This window comes from Aedes albopictus, chromosome 2, assembly GCF_035046485.1.
Source record: "Aedes albopictus strain Foshan chromosome 2, AalbF5, whole genome shotgun sequence".
Taxonomy (NCBI): domain Eukaryota; kingdom Metazoa; phylum Arthropoda; class Insecta; order Diptera; family Culicidae; genus Aedes; species Aedes albopictus.
In genome coordinates, this window is record NC_085137.1 from 499,482,709 (window position 1) to 499,505,682 (window position 22,974).

At 38.8% G+C, this 22,974-nt stretch overlaps 1 protein-coding gene across 3 annotated transcripts in view; it reads left to right on the forward strand.

The window, feature by feature from the left end:
• The window catches only part of LOC115265418 (uncharacterized), a 62,505-nt gene extending 40,125 nt beyond the window's left edge, over positions 1 to 22,380 (forward strand). For 2 of the 3 annotated variants that reach the window (XM_029870425.2, XM_029870426.2), the window contains exons 3-6: positions 6,468 to 7,144; positions 7,215 to 7,341; positions 7,412 to 9,319; positions 18,632 to 22,380. In XM_029870425.2, coding sequence (XP_029726285.2) covers positions 6,468 to 7,144; positions 7,215 to 7,341; positions 7,412 to 9,319; positions 18,632 to 19,389 — 3,470 coding nt within the window. In that variant the 3' untranslated portion in view covers positions 19,390 to 22,380. The remainder of the gene's footprint in view (positions 1 to 6,467; positions 7,145 to 7,214; positions 7,342 to 7,411; positions 9,320 to 18,631) is intronic. The other variant, XM_062854404.1, reaches the window with a different exon arrangement.
• The last annotated feature ends 594 nt before the right edge of the window (positions 22,381 to 22,974 follow it).

Genomic DNA, 22,974 nt, shown 5'->3' on the forward strand with positions numbered 1-22,974 from the left:
TCATAAAATTTCCTATCTTTTTATGGAAATTGTTTTAAATTGGCATAATGTTCAGATACTTTTTATGATGGGTAAAATACACAGTATATCAAAAAATGACAAATTTCAGTAAATTCAAAAATTCAGTATCAAAAAGTTACCTGCAAAACATGTCGTTAATTATTTTTCCTAAGTAGTTTGGATCCATATCAAGCTGTAAAAATTATAAACATAGTGAGTATTGACAATTTTTGTACGGTAAAAAATATTTGTATGAAATTTATTACGAAAAATGGCCATTTTTCAAAAATTTCGCCGGGGCGACCTCTAAACGTCATTTCTGAAAGTTGCCGCCATACAAAAGTTTGTTTCTAACACCCTTAGCTATCATTTGCAGGGTGAGCCCCCAAGCTTTTCGACTATGTGCAAATTTTGGGACAACCTAGTGGCCAGTCATCAGACCAGTAATTACCTTTTTGCTTGCTGGGATGTATCCGTGGCATTCCAATTAGATTCTACCGTGGACATTTCCCAAGTTTTTAGTTTCATCCGAAGAGCACGCTCAGGAACTCCACAGAAAGGTTCAGGGCCTACAAAGCTAGATGCCGCACCCTGTCTAGCTAAATTGTCGGCGTTTTCATTTCCCAGAATTCCACAATGACCGGGCACCCAGTATAAAGTTACCTCGTTCCTACTGGCCAATTGCTTCAGAGAAATAATGCATTCCCACACTAGCTTTGATTGACACGTGAAAGCTTTTGGCGCATTTAGAGCCGCCTGACTGTCCGAAAAAATACATATCTTGGCAAACCTATAATTTCTTTTCAGACAAATGTTGGCACACTCTAGAATGGCTTGAACTTCCGCTTGAAATACAGTGGGACTGCATCACATTGGTATAGCCTTACTGATACCGGGGCCAAAAACACCAGCTCCAGTATTTTCTCCCATCTTGGATCCATCAGTATAAAATACAATAGAACCTGGACGTAAACTTGGCCCACCAGCATCCCAAACATAGCGACATGGTTTTACCACTTTGAAGGGAACATCATAGTTGGTCTTCGTTATCATCCAATCTTCGACTGTTTTTATGTCCAATAAGCATTTAAATAAGCTGTATTTCAGCTATAAAACTGCATTATATCTGCTGGCTGCTGTTTCATAGCAGTTCTACTGCTGAATTGCTCTGTATTAGCATTTCAAATGTTGCTTAAAATCTAACAGCTGTTGTGTAGCATTTCAAATGCGCGATATTTTTTGGTTAATAAGCATCCTAACTGCTACTTTATTGCCATAAAACTGCTAAGAAAGATGGGCGATGTTAAAACTGTTACACATTTCAACTTTTTAATTCATGTACCACGACTGTAGGATCCCATTCAGATGTCCTATCATTTACTGGTAGCAACGAAGCAAACCAATGAGAGAACAAATGTTTTCCAAATAAATCCCATGGAATAAGAAACCAATTATGCCATCGTGTATTCTGTGGATGGTTTGATTATCAGCACTTGTCCGAGAAGCTGTCCGGGCACAGAAAAATAACTTCCACACCGTACCACACCGAATCCTTTCAATAGATCAAAAAATCAACGCACATTATCTGATCGTTTATAGCTCATCCTGTAGCGCGGTTCAGGATCATCATCAGCCAGAGGATTGTGGGATCGAATCCCAATTTCAGCGGGAACAGCAAAAAACAACTGCAAAAATAATCAAAAGCCTCAAAGTCGCACAGGAGAGTGTGACTAAAAATAGAAAGGGAAGAATATGAAGCGACTGAAATGCGCAGGGCAAAATATTTTTGTTTATGTTCGATTTTTTGGGGATAGGAAGATAAGCATTTAATCAGCCGTATATTGGGCCAAAACCTGCATTTAATTAGCACTTATGGCGCATAAACGGCATATTAGCATTTAATTACCTGCAGTAAAGGCGCATATAGTGCTAAATAAATGCAATTTTAACTGCTTATTGGTTACCTGGGTAATTTGATGTCTTTGATGATCCTCAAATGTCCAGCAAGATCCCCGTCTAGAGCTTTATTGTAATGTATAAACTGCAGGGCACTTTTTGCCGCTTGTAGTTTAACAAATTGATGCAATGGCAGTAAATTAAGAAGGGCATCCATAGCAACTGATGGAGTGCTTTTCATTGCTCCTGTCATAGATATACAAGCAAGTCTTTGTAGCTTACTTAGCTTCTTTTGACAGGTTACCTCATTTGTTTTGGGGCCACCAAACAAGTGAAGCATAAGTAATCTTAGGCCGGACTGTTGCGGCATATATCCAGTGAATCATGTTAGGTCTAAGACCCCAGGTTTTTCCTAAGGCTTTGCTGCAGACCCAAAGGACATTGGTACCCTTGGTTAAAACATTGTTTAAATGAGAATTCCAATTCAGTCTTTTGTCCAAAGTTACCCCAAGATGTTTAACTTCTTCTGAGAACTGAATTTAAACTCCATATAAAGAATGTTCAGTAAGATTTTATAACCTTCTAGTAAAAGGTACAATTAGAGTTTTTGAAGGGTTTACGTTTAATCCCTCCTCTCGGCACCATTTGATGGTAACATTCAACGCAGATTGTAGCCGGCTAGATATCGTGTCGTCATATTTTCCACGTATCAGAATAGCTACATCATCTGCGTATCCAATAACCTCAAAGCCTTGATTGATGAGTTTTTTAAGGAGTTCGTCCACTACCAAAGACCACAATAAGGGCGATAGTACTCCTCCTTGAGGACAGCCCTTCACAGATCTTACTGATAGTTGCGCACCTCCAAGAACGGAAGAGATCTCTCGATCTCTAAGCATCGATATTATCCATTCAATAATGCATTTATCCAAGCCCCTTGCTTCCATTGCAGAACGCATTGAGCTGTAGGATGCGTTATCGAATGCTCCTTCAATGTCAAGAAAAGCAACCACGGCTATTTCCTTGGCTTGAAACGATTTCTCAGTTTTGCTGACTAGCGACTGTAGCGCTGTTATAGTAGATTTGCCTGTTTGATAAGCAAATTGAAATTTGCTTAGAGGCATTTCTATTAAGCTGCTAGACTTGACAAAGTCATCCACTATTTTCTCCATGGTCTTTAACAGAACACAAGAAAGGCTTATGGGTCTGACGGCTTTTGGAGTTGTTTTTTTCCGTTTGCCAGCTTTTGGGATAAAAACAACACGAACCTTCCGCCACGCCTTAGGTATGTGAGTTAACGTAATACTGGCTCTGAATATTTCGGTTAGAGTAAAGTGGGGCAAAAGTTCAAGTGGGGCAAGAGTTTCTTTTGAAGTTATTGAGCTCAATTCAAATTATTTCTTTCGGGTGTCAAGGTTGTTCGAACCCTTTTTGAAAAAGAGTCTTTCACTCCAAAAATTATGAAAATTGATCAATATTTCGAGAAGTTATGACAAAATGTTGGTTTTTGATCAAAAAATTGTAACATGCGATGGCCCTTCCAACGCATGGAATGAAATTTTAATGAAATCGAATTCGATATTTTATTTTGGGGCGTAACTAGGTATATATTGAAGATGCTCTAGCATGTATAACTTTTTGCAAAAAAGATTTGGAAATCGTATTTTACACATAGTGGGGCAAAAGTTCGAGTCATATGGAAACTTTAGGTATAAACCTAAAATTCTGCAAAATGTACATATTATCTCTAAGAGTGATGGAATTAGTGAGAAAATTCGATAAAAGTTGAAAAAAAAAAGTTGTTTTAGGGTGTGGCGGGGCAAGATGGGTCACCTAAGGATGGATCACCATAACTTTGTAATACGAATCGTATTGGTTTGTATTCGCCTGCTTCTCTTTAATACACTAGTTAGCTATGCTAAGAATCGAAAAAAAGTTCAATAAATACAAAATATGATGTTAAACAAGCAGTTTTAAAAAGTGATCGATTTTGCGTCGTGAAAAAAGTGCGGGGCAAGATGGGTCACCTTTTAAGTAATTCACATTTTCTCAACGAAAAACGTCAAAATATAAGATTTGTTCCGCATTCATATATGCTCCATATCCATACTGAGCAAACAAGAGCTACTAGTAAACATTTTATAAATTTATTTGAAATATAAAAAACTTTACGATTAGAGTGGTCCTAAAACGACTTGAAAATCGATGTTTTCACTAAAAAATTATCCTAATTTTATGTTATAATTTTGAGCGTTCATTCCGCTTGATTGAAGTCATTTATGAGATAGTCTTGTAATAAAAAATAAATAACTTTTCAATGCTCCAAAAATACGTTCAAAATTGAAGGTGACCCATCTTGCCCCGCGGCTGTTTATATGGAGATTATATGGAATGTATCGCATAAGAAAAATGGCTAAAAACCATTTTATTTTTTATTTCCAATGAGAGTGAATAATTTTTCAATCAATGCCCCAATCTTTTGTATATTCATGCTGGTCATCTAACAAAATTATTACCATAATCAAAAAATGAGTAATGCGCCCGAAAACGACACTGACCCATCTTGCCCCGCGACCCATCTTGCCCCGCCCCACCCTATCTGAATTTGGCGGAAAATTACTAATTTTTGGTGTAGTAAATTTAACCCTGATTTGGGTAAAATCCAAATCGAATTTTGAAGTGTTTTCCAGTTCTAACATCAAATATTAAGTAGTTTCAGGTATTCCTATTACCAAAGTGTCAAAATAGTGTGCTACGGTTAGCGAAATTCCACAAACACTAGATTCGAACTTTTGCCCCAGTGGTGGGGCAAGAGTTCGAATAAAACATAGAGTAAGGTGGGGCAAAAGTTCGACCTTAGTTGAAAACTCAACCTATTTCAAAAAATCGAAGCAGATAAAAATAAATAAATACCGTGTCTTGATTCTACCATCCATGAGCTAAAATTTTGCTGAACAAAGTTACGCCAAATGTCTTTTCAATTTTGAGCTACAACACTTTTTGTATGTTTGGGTTTTATTCGAACTCTTGCCCCACCACTGGGGCAAAAGTTCGAATCTAGTGTTTGTGGAATTGCGCTAACCGTAGCACACTATTTTGACACTTTGGTAATAGGAATACCTGAAACCACTTAATATTTGATGTTAGAACTGGAATACACTTTAAAATTCGACCTGGATTTTACCCAAATCAGGGTTAAATTTACAGCACCAAAAATTAGTAGTTTTCCGCCAAATTCAGACAAAACAACATTTTTTTCAACTTTAATCGAATTTTCTCACTAATTCCATCACTCTTAGAGATAATATGTACATTTTGCAGAATTTTAGGTTTATACCTAAAGTTGCCACATGACTCGAACTTTTGCCCCACAATTCGAACTTTTGCCCCACTATGTGTAAAATATGATTTCCAAACCTATTTTGCAAAAAGTTATACATGCTAAAGCATCTCCAAAATATACCTAGTTACGCCCCAAAATAAAATATCGCATTCGATATCATTACAATTCCATTCCATGCGTTGGAAGGACCATCGCATGTTACAATTTTTTGATCAAAAACCAACATTTTGTCATAACTTTTCGAAATATTGATCAATTTTCATAATTTTTGGGGTGAAAGACTGTTTTTCAAAAAGGGTTCGAACAATCTTGACACCCGAAAGAAATAATTTGAATTGAGCTCGAAAACTTCAAAAGAAACTCTTGCCCCACTCGAACTTTTGCCCCACTTTACTCTACACATACAAAAAGTGTTGTAACTCAAAATTGAAAAGACATTCGGCGTAACTTTGTTCAGCAAAATTTTAGCTCATGGATGGTAGAATCACCACACGCTATTTATATATTTTTATCTGCTTCGATTTTTTGAAATAGGTTGAATTTTCAACTAAGGTCGAACTTTTGCCCCACCGTACTCTAATAGCGGACAAATCGCCTCTTTTCCATGTTGAAGTAAAGCTGGGAAAATTCCATCTTTCCCGGCAGATTTGAAAGGTTGAAAAGAACTCAATCCCCATTCGACCCTCGACGGTGTGAAGATTTCACAAGCTTTTTGATAGGCATTGGTCGACCACGCATGTCTTGCCTTATCCAAGTCCTGTTCTTCATCCGAATAAGGAATCGATCCTGGGAAGTGAGTTCTCATCATTACTTCCAATGTTTCAGAAGAATCAACAGTAAAACTGCCATCTTCCTTTTTAAGACTTCCAAGACCATTTGAATGGTCTTTCGAAAGGACTTTATGAAGCCTTGCAGCCGTATTTACCAGAGAATTGTATACTGAAAATACATACGGGAAACATACCCGTATGTTTTCTCAGTATACAATTCTCTGGTTAGCTACAGTGGTATCAACCCATAAATATAGTATTATTATTATTATTATTATTATTATTATTATTATTATTATTATTATTATTATTATTATTATTCATTTTTAATTCAACATTTAGAAAGAGGGAAAAGCCCCCTTGAGCGATTTTCATTTCCATGAATATAGTAATCTGGATAGTTCTTGTCTCCAATAATAATGATTATTTCTTCTCATTGTATGTCTTCCTTCCGCCAGGATTGGATGGTTCAACAACTGCACAAGAACGTGAAAAGTTGATCAATGAGTTCAACTCGAACCCGAACATCCACTTGTTCCTGGTGTCGACCCGCGCTGGTTCGCTGGGTATCAACCTGGTCGGTGCGAATCGGGTGGTCGTTTTCGACGCCAGTTGGAATCCCTGTCACGACACGCAAGCCGTGTGCCGCGTGTACCGCTACGGTCAGAAGAAACCGTGCTTCGTGTATCGTCTGGTGGTGGACAATTGTTTGGAGAAGAAGATCTACGATCGGCAGATCAACAAACAGGGCATGAGTGATCGCATCGTGGACGAGTGCAATCCGGATGCGCATCTGTCGATGAAAGAGGTGACCAGTTTGTGCTACGACGACGGCGAAGATGGCGAAGTGAAGGACTTTAGCGAAGATAAGGATAAATTTATCGACGTGGTAATGCAGAATCTGTTGGAACTTTATTCCAAGAAGCTTACAAAGTCACCGTTTGCTCACGAAAGTTTGCTGATTGATCGCAAGGAGAAGAAGTTGTCTTCGGCGGAGAAAAGGCAAGCTCAGCGAGGGTACGAATTAGAAAAACAAGCGGCCACCAAGCCCAGTTATTCGTACACATCAATGGGAACGACTTACAGAGCTATCCGAACTCCGGATGGCTCGATCATTCATCGTCCTGTTGCTTCGGTATGTATATTATTCATTCTGATTTATATGAAGTACGTTTTTCTACATATGAAACTTCAATTCACCTCAGGTTCGACCAATGCAGGCAGATGGTGCCGGGAAGAACTCGGTTGGTGGCGGTAGACAGACTAGATGGATACCGGCCGAAGTTTGGCAACGGCAGGGCATGACAGCCCAGGAAATGACTCTTCCTATTGGTGAGTTGGCGGTGTTCAGTACAGTAGGATAAAAGATTTTTATATTACAATGTTTCGTTTAAATTTTCAGATGTGGTAATACCAACCAGTTCAGCGGACAAATCCAATATCGTGTTGAAGGCTGGACAGAAAGTGATGGTTTTGAAGTCACCCAAAGGGATTTATATGCAGTTGGAAACGGGAAAGATCATTGCTATAAGAACTGCCTTCAAAGTCGGGCAAGGTAAGGATGCTGGAAAGGGTGGTGCTAACGCTGCGGCGGGTGGTGGACGAAAGCCCGGTGCCGCATCGACTGCCACGAAGACTTCCCCTGCTTCGAAGGACGGGGGCAACTCGCATAGTATTCCCTCCAACTCGGATGATGAGGATAAATCCGATTCCAGCATAGTTCCACTCGATCCAGACGATAAGGATGGATTGAACATGGATGATTATCCAGAGAAGGAGGATATTTTGGATTGTGAACTGAAGAGTGATGAACTGGAAGAAGGTGAAATTCGAGACGGTTTGGTGGGTGGTAAAGGTGGCACAGTATCTCTTTTGAATGTTGCGGCTTATACAAACGCTTCGTCAGGACCTTCTAAAGATAAAGGCTCAAAATTCCCTATGATACAGTCGGCTTACTCGTTGGCTCCACAAGCACAAGAAGGCCATGGCAAAAAATTCCAACCAGGTGATGTTCCTAAGCAAAAACGCCAGCAAACACCACCAGCGACAGTAACAATCGAAGACGAGATTCCTCCGTTGCGAGAAAAGGTCGTGTATAAGCCGAATCTCGTCGAGAGAAAATCGAAAGTTCCACAATCTTCATTAAAAAATTATAGGCATAAGGCAGGAAAAGCTCCAGAAACTGCTGCAGGCAAATCAAGCACTGCAAAACAAGCCACCAATACTGCTCCTGCTGGTCAGGCCCATGTATCAATGGATTCTCAAACAAGTAGTGGCAGTGATGTTCCATCGCCACAGATTCCGGCATCGCCAGCAGCAGTTTCCGATCCTTCCCAAGCATACCCAGCAATGGGTCGTCAAGGGCCACCTAATCAGCCCCAACCTGCCCAACAAACAGCAACAACTAGTCCTCAACAGCAGCAGCAACACTATCCACACTCATCCAGCTACCCCTCACAGCCTCACCAGCAGAACTCCTACGGTGTGCCAAACTCCCCCTCCACTGCCACCAACAAAAGTCCTATTTTGCATCAGCCTCAGCATATGCATTCATCATCCTACGGTGGATCTCCCAAGCAACATCAACAACAATCAGCGCAGCCGCCTACTTGGAATCCATACACCAGTGGCAACCCTTCCGCCTACTATAGCCAGCAATCTCATGCTGCTCCTCCTCCTCCACCTCCTTCTCAATACGAATCGAGCCTCAACTTCCTGGAGAAAACAACCTCGGCCATCATCAATAACCAAAACCAGAGCGAGTTCCAAACGTCTCTCAGCAACATTACCCGTTCGCCCACACCCACTGACAATTTCATGGACTATCAGCCGAAGGCAACTCCCACCGGAAAGAAATCCGCCGCCCCCAAGAAGCCCCCCAAGCAGCCCAAGAATGACTACAACGCCGCCAAGAAAGCCCTCAACAAGCGCAACAATCCGTCACCCTATCTTCCGGTGTCATGTTCCTCGGCATCGTCATCCCCGTCGCCGTCGCCTGCTGTGATGAATCACAGCCAGAACAGCAACAGCAGCTCGCTCAGTGGTACCCCCACTCCGGTACCCCAGCAACAACAACAGCCAAATGCGGCTTCCGCAGCCGGGTCCTTTGCGGCCGGTTATCCTCCCGTTTCGAACAGCACCGGTGGAGGAAGCACAGGCTACTACGATCAGTATTCGCAGCACCAGCAGCAACAATCAGCGATGCCAGCTGGGGCTCCTCTAGCTTCGGGCCTGTATGATGGGCACGGTTCGGCGATGAACCCCCAGCAAGCACCGTACGCAGGCCCGCCCGTGTCATCGTCCTACGGTGGTGAGTGGGATCATTGTTCTCTGTTTGACATTTTTATCATTGTCGCTTTTTGTCATAGTCTCATGTTCCTTTTTTGGCAGGCATGTCATATTCTTCAGTTTATAAACAATTCATCGTTTGAAGCTTTGAAGTTTTATAGGTCGGCTAATTATCTATTTTTTGAGAATTTATATAGTCACTTTCAGTCCTGGGCACTAGACCTCTTCATAAAAAACTAGCTGTACCCGGCAAACTTTGTCTTGCCTACTGCGTTTTTTGACGTTTGAAGTTTCTAGCCAAGACCAAGTCCCCGGTCAAAATGTATGGAAGATCGATTTTCAAAAAACTCTCATTTTTCCCATGTTTTTTTTGTTTCATAAACCTTCCTTGGGTGAAAACTAACAGAACAAAACTAAGACGACAAAAATCGGACCTTCCGTTCGCAAGTTATGCGCGGTCCCACGTATGCCACTGCATTTTTATATATATATAGATGAAATTTCTCGAATTCAGCCAGTCACCCCACATCTTAATTTTAATGCTGAAACAATCTTCTGGTCAAATTTTCAGCTAAATTGGTGAAGATTTCGAGGTGCCTCAAGTCAAAAATGTGTTTTTTGGTCATTTTTTACCTTTAAAAAATGCCCATGAAGGCTAGGAGCCATATAAAATATCGCGGCCGCCAGTAAATGAAAGATTTTTCTATTCCTTACAACTTTTGTGAACATTATGTGCTGATCGGAGAATGTTTTGATTATATTCTTTCGATTTTCAGTCATGCAAGTACCCTAAAACGTTTCATTTTTCAACAGTTTTTGTTCTACGAAATTCAAACACACAACTTTTATGAAAAGTTCCAAATCATTAAATGATTACCCACATTTTTCTGAACAATATTGCCATACATCATTTCATTTTCTTATCCGATCTACGAAAAAAATCATAAAAATCGAAAAGTAGCTTTCCTGAGTTTTTTGATATCTGGGGTTGACGCAACTGTTGGCAGACAGAATATTCAAACATAGTAGCTTTGCTTTTTCTTGATGATTGTGATGATTGATCATTGATTCAAGTGACAGGTAGGCACAAGCAAACATTGCTTTAACAAAAGTGACGTATAATGTGTCACAGTAGAGTGTGAGGATTGGCAGTAGATGTGAGGATGTGATCCGCTACCCAGCTACCCAGTAAGGGCCGAATTACGGATTGAGAAATAAATTAGTTAGCGTGTTCGATTTTCAACTACGCAAACATAAAAGTTCTGTTGGAGTGTTGCGTACATGCATGCGTTTTTCCTACACCAACCATCGATTGAAAAAGATTACAAGGCAAGGTAGATTGAAATAATAAATTGATTAGTTTATTTTGCATTTTAAGTGCAGGTTGATATTTTCAGCATGATGATAAAAATACGATAAAAATGACGATACTCAAACTCTGAACCATTGGTTTGCCAGTCCATAGCCTTACCATCTGCGCCAATCCTCACATTCTACTGTGACACATTATACGTCACTTTTGTTAAAGCAATGTTTGCTTGTGCCTACCTGTCACTTGAATCAATGATCAATCATCGCAATCATCAAGAAAAAGCAAAGCTACTATGTTTGATTATTTTGTCTGCCAACAGTTGCGTCAACCCCAGATATCAAAAAACTCAGGAAAGCTACTTTTCGATTTTTATGATTTTTTTCGTAGATCGGATAAGAAAATGAAATGATGTATGGCAATATTGTTCAGAAAAATGTGGGTAATCATTTAATGATTTGGAACTTTTCATAAAAGTTGTGTGTTTGAATTTCGTAGAACAAAAACTGTTGAAAAATGAAACGTTTTAGGGTACTTGCATGACTGAAAATCGAAAGAATATAATCAAAACATTCTCCGATCAGCACATAATGTTCACAAAAGTGGTAAGGAACAGGAAAATCTTTCATTTACTGGCGGCCGCGATATTTTATATGGCTTCTAGCCTTCATGGGCATTTTTTAAAGGTAAAAAATGACCAAAACACATTTTTGACTTGAGGCACCTCGAAATCTTCACCAATTTTGCTGAAAATTTGACCAGAAGTTTGTTTCAGCATTAGAATTCAGATGTGGGGGTGACTGGTTGAATTCCAGAAATTTTATTTTTCATGAAGAGGTCTACACTCTGACGAATTTTCACGTCCGATTTGCGTGAAAAGATAGGTAGTTTTCGTCCACCATATTTTTCACGTAGCCTTCGCCGGAATTTCAGGTAGCTGGGCACATTTGAGATTCGGTAATCGACGTGATGATTTATGTAAATTTGACATGAATTTTACGCATCGTTTACGTTAAATGTGGGTGAGAGCTACTGGAATCTTAGATAAATTTACGTGAAACTATGATTAGTTCTAAATGAATTTCACGTAATTTATACATGATTTTTTAATGGAAATAGAGCAGCCGCACCAGCTTGCAATGTATTTGAAGAGGCAAAAGTTTTAAAATCATCACAAAATGCAATGAAAAAGGCGCAGATTTCACCCTACCGTAAAAATATTATTGCATTGCATAAGGATTTAAAAACTCTTGTCTCCTCAAATACGCTACAACCCGGTACACATATGTAACAATTAAATAAAAAAATACCTTCATCAATTTTTTTAAATTTAAGGTGAATATATAACAAAGCCACACCTCAAATTTTTAAGAGCACAAATCTGAGGAACCAAAATACGGATTGAGTTGAAAAGTTGATCGATTGGTGAACCGCTGGTGGTGACCAATCGATCAACTTTTCAACGCAAACCAACCCTCGGTTCTTCAGATTTGTGCTTTTGAAAATTTGAAGTGTGGCTTCGTTATATATTCACCTTAAATTAATAAATCTGCATTCACAACTGTATTACAACAGTTTATTTTATTTATGATTCTCCAAGATTAGATGATTTCAACCAAACCCAAGGATTGTGACTCAAAATCTTCGTATTCCAGCTTCTAAATACTCGCCAAACTTGTCCTCCGTCACCGTTCAGCTTCTGAAATTGTTGAAAATTGTAAAGTCACTACTCATAACTGCCTATTGCCTTTAGTAACCAAATTACCTTTTAATACTTCCAGCAACTTTTTCGTAATTCGTAAGGAGTTTTTGCACCAACTTACTTCTCCGCGCCATATTGATTTTTTTTTCACACCGGAAATTCACGTAACTTTCGTTTCGCGGAGACTTCCAAGTCGGAAGTACACTAACACAAACGCATTAGAACGATTTACGTGAAAATGAGGTGGATATGACATGGTTATCGAGTGAAGGTTACCAATGTCACGTAACTTTTGAGGTTTTCAGAATAAGGATGAGCTACGTGATATTTCACGTAAATCGGACGTGAAAATTATTTAGAGTGTAATACCACGCACACACACATACATACAGGGGATAGACAAAATGATCGGGACAGGCAAAATTTTCACCTCTCAAAAAATTTTCAAGTAGCTGTAACTTTTCGAAAGTGCATCAAATGTTCTCAAGTTGATCATTTTGTTGTGTAGTAGTGGTCCAATTTTGGAACAGATCGGGCTATTGTGCACGATATTATAAAGATTCTAAGAAAAAGGTGTATTTATCCGATAGCCAACTTTGAGCTGTTATATCTCCGAATTCAATGAACCGAATGAAATGAAATTTTGTCCAATTATGACTTACATAATGAGCTATGAAAAACTTTTGACTTAAATTAAAATTCTTAACACGAAAGAAAATTATAACGGTTAGATTATTTTTCAAATAAAACACCAAATTATCCAAAACTTCAACATCGGTTCAAAATTCAAGATGCAAATTATAGTTCATTCAAATTCCCTCTAAATGACTTATATACAAATGTGTTTTGAAGGAAAGTAACAACATAGCCGACAATAAATTGAGAAAGTAATGGGATGCATATTAAAAATAGATCAATTTACTAAAAAATCGTGAAATAAATGAAATCGCTATAACTTTTTCTCTTGTTAGAAATTTCAAGTTAAGTCAAACGTTTTTAAGAGTTCATTATATAAGTCATGAATGGTCAAAAATTAATTGAAATCAGTTAATTGAATTCGGAGATATAACAGCTTAAAGTTGGCTATTGGATAATTTTACCTTTTTCAAGAATCTTTATAACTTCGTGGAGAATAGCCCGATCTTTTTCAAATTTGGACCACTGATACACAACTAGTTGATGAACTTACAGTATAAATTTGAGAATATTCGATGCACTTTTCGAAAAATTTTTGAAAGGTGAAAATTTTGCCTGTCCCGATCATTTTGTCTATCCCCTGTACATACACACACACACAGACATCATCTCAACTCGTCGAGCTGAGTCGATTGGTATATAAGGCTTGGCCCTCCGGGGGTTCTATCAAGATTTCATTTTTGGAGTGAACATATAGCCTTTCGGTACACTGCCCATAACCGCATAACAGTAACATTCGACAGAAGTAGGCATTGGAGAAAATGGGACCCAAAGTTGCAAATTTTAATAGTATGGGAATGAACCGAAACTGTAAACATTTTTTATTAATTCGTAATCAATTGTTTAGCAGTAAGATCTTCTACAGCACTTCTTGTATACTGGACCTATTGTCAGAAAATAAATCGAACTTAAGTATGATTGATGACACGCATTAAAACCAGTCTATTTTCCCAGTGTGACTGTTATGCGGTCACATCGGTTAATGATGGTCAATGAGACAAAACGACTTGGTGTTTATTTCACAAATCCTAGAACAAACTTCAAAATTTTATTGAGGTAGTCGAAAGTATTTGTAATTTGATGATGATCCCCGATATTAAGTCAATAACAGCAAAATATGCAAATGTTACAATTATGCGGTTATGGGCAGTACACCTTGGTGTACGAGAAAGGCAAAATATGTAACCTTGGAAACCAGGTGTCTGGAAACAAATAATGGTAATAGTATTTAACACTTAAGATGGAGAGCATCACTGAAACCTACACTGAAAACAATCCAAACGTCATTGCTACGTGAAAACATACGTGAATTTTTTCCATCGTACTTTTCACGTAGCACCTACGTGAACCTAGGTAACAAAATGAATTAATGAACTCCTTTCAATTCACTCAGTCCACCGGATAACAACGTCAGAGCTACGTGATTTTTCAATGACATTCACCAAGTGATTTTATGAGATCTAACTGGTATTCTAGTGGAATACCCTTTACGAATCCCTTCCCTAGAGCTATTGTATTTTATCAACATAATAAAATAAATTACTATAAAATTAACAAGACGGGTGTAAACTTTTATTGCTGAACTAAAGGAAAGCTATTAATATGGTCGAAATATATAGTCGAATAGTTATGCGCTCATGAACGCTCTTGATTTACGGCGTAGTTCCATCGCTGCAGGAGGAAGCAGGATCGCAAATGGCAACAGGAGGAGACAAAAGCCTTCATCGAGGTAGTCGTCAGCGATAGTCTCTGTATTAACGGAATATTGGACACAGTTAGAACATTTTCGATGCACAGCATTCTACCATAGACTAATTTCAAGACCTCGATGTACCAAAGAAAACCATTAAATTTTCTGTGTCCAGTCCGGTATTTACCTTTAGTTCTAAACGAACAAAAAAGTGTTCATGTTAGATTTTTCTCCGTGACATTTTGAACTCACATACCCATTTTGCGATTAAGTATTTGTAAAAAGTCATGCTCTGTGAAGGAAAAGGATTATAAAGAATAGATTATGGTTGAAGGATTCGTCATTGATATAATCGTCATCATTAAAAATTGAAAAGCCGTTTTCTCGTTTAAAACTGGAAATTTTCCTTTGAAAATATATTCACTATACTCCATTCTCCACCCACAATACAGTGAATACATTTTTACTTCTAAATGTTCAGTTTTGGACGAGAAAACTGCTTTCAAATTTTCAAGATGACGATTATATCAATGACGAATCCTTCAACCTTAAACAGAAAAAATATCCAACCTACCTTCCAAATTATCAAATAAGTTTTGTAAAACTTCGCTCCACTAAAGTTTGTTTTGAATGGCAGCCATCTTTAAACTTTATCACAACACAGAATGAATCATGGAATGAAGTCGATCAGAATGAATTGAAGCATGCACGCGATTTTCACGTAGGTGAGATAGGTCAACCACAGTAAAAATGATCGGAGCTGCAGTTTATTCTTATTTAGCGGCCGGTAACTGTTACCTTTATCAGGTGAATTTAAGAAAAAGTTCATTTCTAGCGATTTACGTGATTCTTCACGTGGCAATGACGTTTGGATTATTTTGAGTGTAGTGGCGCATCTCTTGCGAAGTACCGTGAGGTCGCCATTCACCGCTCGTTTCATACGATTTGAATATAAATCGTATGAAACGACCGGTGAATGGAGCATTCACGGTATATGGATTCGAAACTTTTTAATGTTTCCGGGTATTCCATCAATAAAATAATCAATACACTACGTAGTTTAGCCTAACAAACTCTAATTGAACATTAGAGCTGTAATTTTGTGTAATGTCGCACTGATCCATAATATGGCATAAATTGATCCATAATATGAGGAACTCTTTGGAGCTGATCCATAATAGAGTTTTCGGTAAAGAGAAAAATATTCCTTTTTTATATGAAAATGACTTGCCATTATACTTCAAATGACCCGGTAATCAAAAGTTCGAATCAAAACATAGCCAACGGTGCTTGCCAAGTCGTAGTTTTTGTTTTCTTTTGTTTTTCATTGAAATTTGAAGGTCAAAAATACCACAAAGTGATCCATGACTGTGTACCCACGGTATGATTGACAAGATGCAATGCCGCGGTAACAAACGACAAACGAAATTCCACCTTACAACCCGCTTCATATGCTTCCCGATCGCCACCATCCCGATATGGTAGGCGTTCTACTTGATGCAAGTGTTGGTTACGGGATTCACTAGCCTGAATTCATGGATTCACTAGCCTGAATTCATGGATTCCGAACACCCCGCCCCCGCGTGGTCTTTCGTTCATACAAAAAAAAATTAAATTTGTATGGACCGTGGTCTTTGCCAGTCTTTGCCCCCCCCGCCAACACGACCACGTGGTTTATGGACGGCCCCAAACCGCATCTCCTGAATAGCAGTCAAGCTCACTTCAACCGCCTGCAGTTCACGAGCCAAAAGACTCTTTCGGTGTCATTAAAAGTCCTGGTATGCCATGGCCCGAGTTTCCAATCATAATTCTTATTTGGTTGTCGCCTCGGTTGCCGGAAGAATTGTTCCTTTTTCTTTTTTCTTCATTTTCTTGTGGTGATTGAAAAGTTCAGCATGCTACTTATTAGCGGGTTCGCGCTACCTATTGCCGCGGGGGACCCGAGCAAAGTCTGACAGCAAATTGAAAACTAATTTTATGCAATTCAGTATTATAATTTACATTTTATATAACTCATTTTGGTATCATAATGGCCATTTTTTCCGAACTGGCTCATTATGCAACTGAAATGAGTTGTATAATGAAAAAAAAGTTGTATAATGTTCATAATGCAACTCATTTGAGTTGCATTATGAACATTATGCAACTCAAATGGGTTGCATTATGAAAAAATCATTGCATAAAATTTTGTATGGAACTCGTTGCTAAACTAGATTTTTTCAGCACTCTTCGTATTTATCCAACTCGGCAAGCCTCGAGGCTTGCACGATCGTTGTATAAATGTACGACTCGTGCTGAAAAAATCAACTTTTTGCAACTCGTTACATAAATAACTATTGATGCTCTGATGCAAGTTTTGATTACCTACTCAGGTTGTTGTCGTTATGGTCGTTTTAACGGATAAACATCAAAAGTGAGAGCAGAAAAATGTTCCTGTGACAGCAAGTTGAAAACAATTCCTGCTATCGATGATAGCAAATTGATAACTGTTTTTTGTTGTCAATGCAGGAAAATGAATTATGAAAAATAGGTTATTATAAAACAGAAATGCAATAATGTAATTGCACTAATCATATATTCATAGAATTGCTATACATAGTTTACTTAAAATTTTAAAACTTATCTAACATTTAATGTTTGTAATAGTTTAAAATTACAGCAAACCGAAAACAAAATTTGGAATCAAATTAAATTAAAATAAACTAATCACCCTCATTCTTGTTTACGGACGTATCCACTTTCGAATTGGAAATCGCTCAAAGGGGTTTTTCCCTCTTCCAAATTTTTAGTTAAAAATAAATAAATAATAATAATATCCACTTTCGAACGTTTTTGATTCGACCGAATTAGTAGGCCATTTGATTTTGCTGGCGTAAACGGGAATGCGAACGATTTTCGTTCGAAAGTGGATTCGATCGAAAACAAGAATGAGGGTGAATATCAAAATTTGGTATCTATTTGTTGTTTACAAATTACAAATTATTACAAATCATGTTTTCGATTTGCTATAATTATTACAATTTACAATTACAAATCATGTTTTCGGTTTGCTATAATTTTGTTGTTGGACTTTACCGGGGCCATTCATAAACCACGTAGACTTTTTGGAGGGAGGGGGGGGGGGGGTGTCTGGCCAACGTCTACGCTTCATACAAATTTCGAAATTTTTGTATGGACAAAGGTCTACGAGGCAGGAGGGGGGTGTCTGAGATGGCCAAAATTTGGTCTACGTGGCTTATGAACAGCCCCACCCGGGGTGGTGCCAACTATAAGGGGTGGCGTGAAACAGTATTTGATATTCAGCCGCTGGCTGCCAGAACAGGAGCCGAACCTCCTTAGTCGTCACTCGCGACGCTAACCTTCTCAATCTAGAAGTGAGAAGGACAATAGTGTCCAAGCTGCATTACCAGTTAAGCACACAACTCTTAGCTATCGGTCTTTGTCATCGACTAGCCCCTGGAAGCATGAGGTAGGGACTCGTGGTGAGGACTAGATCTATGTTGGACGCTCCTTCCAGGTTTTCGACTTATCATTATGCAGCCCAAAACTTGTCAAGATATACACTTCTAAAGTACTGTCCTATGTATAGAATCTCTTTCATAGATCCACTTCTGGAATACTGTATGAATGTATGTATGTGTACAGTATCTGGAATACTGTATGAAATTCCCCAATAAATTCATCAAATCTGTTAAAAATTGTTTTGTGGCAAAGTTTGAAAGTTCTAGATTTCAGTTCAGCTTCAATTAGATGAAATGTACCTAACAGAAATAGCCGAATACGATTAAATTCATCAGAATCTCTACCATCCCTGATTTTTAAATACCTTAGTGTTTTGAAGAAACATGCCTGCCATTTAACATTAAACGCTTCTAATGTTATTCTATTCTGTGGAAGAAAACTCAAATGCGTCCTTTTTCTATGTGTGTTTGTCCAGGCTCATCGTACACATCAAGTAACAGCACAAATACATCTGTGAATCGTTCAAACTATTACCAATCGCCACCAGCTTCGGTGTCGACCGCCAACACTGTAATGTCCTCATCAACGGTGTCAACCGATTCATCTAGTTACTATCACCAGCAGCAACAGCAGCAATCGACAACGGCTCAGCCCAACCAGGTAAGAAGTCATTCCCGTGGATCTTCATCCCACGGTTACGCGCCTCCGCAGCAGCCACCAGCAGTAGCTACGGCACATCAGCCGAACCAGCACCACCATCAAAACTATCAGGCCTCCCCGGCGGCAACGGTCAGCCCAACTGACGCAAGCTACCAACAATCTTCGGCCAGTCCTTCCACTTTCGCTCCATACTCCTCTTATAACAGCACTGCTCCGAGCAGTGCTCCGGCTACCACCCAAGCGGTAAGCTCCAATGGATCCGCCTTCCATCGTCCGGAAAGTGCTGCTCCAATAGGCAATGCCGCTGGAACCGCTACCGGTAGTTTTGAAAGCCCTCCCACTTACATCCCGGATAACGGCGCCAATCCCTATCAGTATCCCTATCAGACGCCCGGCTATCAATCCCAGGGCTACTACCCTCCCCCGGCGTATCCTTACTATCCGGCGGCGGCCCCGGGTGCTCCGTACTCGTCCGGTGATTCCCAGTATCATTCGTATCCACCGCCGCCGCCACCTTCCAACTACAACTATCCCCCGTATCCTAGTCAACCTGGCGTCGGACAGTGGCAGTAAGCTGCGCGTGCTGGCATATACGATATGGCGACCGTTGTAAAGTACATAGAATCTACTGTTAGGTGTTAGGTATCATCGCACGGCCGAACTTTGTAGGCTTTGAAGGCCTTCCGGCTTATTTCTTGCGATGATATTAAAAAATTAGGAGGTCACGTCTGTTGATATTGCTTTTTGCATGGCTCCTATATTTTTTTTTTGTTTTTCCGCGAAAAGCAAACTGCTTTGGATGCTTCCTGTTCCTTTAAGTTATGATGAAGAGCCAAAAGGCAAATGTTTACTAAGTAAAACATGAAATGCATGTGGATATACAGCTAAATGTGTAGAATGCTCTCTATTTTTTTTTGTAAAACATTTTTCAAGCAAAATATTTTTATTTTCCTAGATTTTTTAATATATTCTATCGTGAATAAACCACATGTTCCTATACTTAGAAAAGATAACAGAAAATAAAAAAAATGCATTTGAAAAAAGAAACTACATCATTATGAAAAGAAAGTTTTCCAACGCTAAACAGTAGTGACAAAGAAGGTTTGATAAGCAGCAGCTGCGATTGGTAATAGAATTTGCGCTCCAGTGACAACCACATTTAGGCAACCTACTAAATACATAAATCATTTCAGTGTAACTCACAAACACTGAACAAATCCGGTTAGAAAAAAAAAACTTGCGATAGTTGCAACAAACTGTAGAAAGACTTTGATGTATCGCTTTTGAAGGATTCGAGGTATGTGGAATTATTAGTTCTTTTTCGATAGTGAGTCGTACAGGTTTTATGTTTTTGACTTGAAATACTTGATACGGGTGGTAAGCATGATTTTGTGCGAAAGTTTTCAACAAAATTTCTGTTAAAGTGCAGATGGGACTAACTTGCGGTTCATGGCAGTGTAAGTTCCTCCACTACATGATGACCCTGATAAACTTCCTACAATTGGTCACCAACATTTCAAAATGGTGTAACTGTTTTTTTTAAACAATACCTTCTTCAAATGCTGTGGATCGTATTTCTTACTTTCCACTCAACCCACCACCACTATCAGAAAAAAGATAGTTTTCTCTGCCTGGTCATGATTGTGGATTGCGTGGTTAAAACAAAACTTATTTGTACAAATCAAGTATTCAGCCAATTCAACCGTGCTTGTGTTTAATCTAGGGTGACAAAGGGTATTATCGGCAGGTTTGTTCTCTTCGTCATGGGGGATTTTTGTGGGCCGAATCGCCTGAAATTTGGGCATATAACTCAGCTTGGTTGGGAAGGATTTGAGGCCAACTTTGAGATCAACAGGTTAAAAAAAACTCCATGGCGAAGAGAACAAAACTGCAGAAAATACGTGAGTTGCCCTATTTAATTTGTATCGACCTACTTTCAATTTTTCGAGGTCGATACGTCACTACTGTAAATGTGAAATTACGGCGATCCTTTTTGTTTACTTTTGCAATCTATCGCCAATTTTGTTAAGATTTACACAGCAAAAACATCTTTGTTGGAGTAACACGAGGAACACTCATCGGCAAGTATTTCAAGTCAACAAAACTGTAATCTTCATTATAATTTTGGCTACATTCTTTTTCTAATCTATTAATTTGTGCTGTCTTGTGATGACTTCTATGAATTTCGTTGATACATTGAACATAAAATGAAACTCTTCCCTATCTAAAACAGTGCAATCTATTTTTGTTGATATTCAATATATGTAAAATTTATTTAATGCTGTTTATTTTTTTGCATAGATATTTATACGCAAAAAGCCAACATAGGACTTGTGCTGTAACTAAGCACAATAAATAAATGAATAACATTTAATAAAAAAAAAATAGAATGATGGATAATACGCTAATTGTCGACTGTTAAAAATTAACTAAAACATTCAGGAACAGGAATAATAATAATATCGGCTTTGCTTCAAAGTAGTTGCAACAAACAAGTCAAACACTATTCCTAAATGATCAACAGCAGACATAAACTACCGATATAGCCAAACTAGCAATGAGTGTTTTATCCTAAAAGCATTTTATCTACGATCATACATGAACGTATTGACATGAATCAGCAGTGTTAAGAATTTTGCCGTACGCACTATTATTTATTATCAATCTCTCCCTATACAACAACCGCACGCTGCCCCCGAACAGCATTGTAAGCAACGCATTTACCACCAGCTATCCGCAAGTCGTTTTAGGAATCCCAATTACACACCTAGTAGTTATTCATAAGTAGGATTTGCTGAATGTTCGCGAAAACCGGTGCAAATAGGTGAACCGCCGGGTCGTCGTTTTTCATCCTTTTCTCCTATCAGTAGGTTTATTGAATGACTACCAAAACAGATTTGCATGAACAGTTATAATACGGTACACAAACACTACCACCATACACATTCATATGCCAGTTTACGCACGTATCTTTTCTATCGCGAGGGCGGTGCAGCCCTTACGATCCTTTGAAATGTTATGACTGATTTGAAATTTAGTAGTAGACAAACTTAACAACGATTACGGTTGACAATTGGGTTTTTGTGCGGTATGCTATCGTATCGGTTCCATTCCTGCTGAGATCGGAAATAAAATCAGTTAGATTTGTACATTAATTACTCGCGATCGTTTCGTTTGTGGGAAATTTGTTCCGGGTACCTACATACTGTGTAGCTTTTTGTTTGTATAAAAAATGAGTCGAATTTTTCTTCCACTCTTGTTTTACTGTATAGTTTTTAATCGTTTCAACCCCGCGCTAATTCTTAAGTCAGTACTAGAAGTAGGTATGTATTCAATGTTGAGTAACCATGTAGACATGAATTGTGGTTTTCGAGTTGGGAAGTATGGTATGAGGGGCGTGTCCCCTTTTATGGAATGATTGTATGTCATGTGAAAATTGTGCAGGATATTGTACGATAATTTTAATCAATGCGGTATAAATTAGAATGATATCGACTATGATAATACTAACACGATACTAGCGTAATGTATGAACCGTAATACAAAGTATTTGAAAAATTAAAATTGTTTTCGTCTCTATGATGACCATTTCCGTGACTGACCTCGATCTTGCCGTAATGATCCCTAAAGCTTTTCGATGGTCCCAGGGTTCAGTTCAGACTCCAGCATTAAACGATAAATTTAAAGGGCCTAAACGTGAGAATATACATTTTAGGCAAACTCTGACACACAAATACATCGAAAACTGCTTACTCTTGGCGTTTCCGGACATGTTCAGGAAAGTGTTGCAAAATTGTCACGGAGGGAAGATTGATCCTTGCTGGAAGATTCAGAAGCTGCCAAAGCAGGCAAAGCCCCAGGTGATCCAATATACTGTCGACATCGACTGGACACACTTGGCAAACTCTTGGAGAAGATCATCCTGAATAGCTTGATGAAGTGTATGGGAAGCGAGAGCGGACTATCTAATAGACAGTTCGGGTTCCAGAAAAAGAAGTCGACATTGGATAAAGCATCGATGCAGAAGAGAAGGGATAATCGGTATTGCGCCGTAGTAGCCATAGATGTGATGGACTGTAGGGTCTAGCACGAATCCAAAGTAAGATTCAATCCTGGATTCAATAAACCACGATCAGATGATGAACGGAAAATCTAATT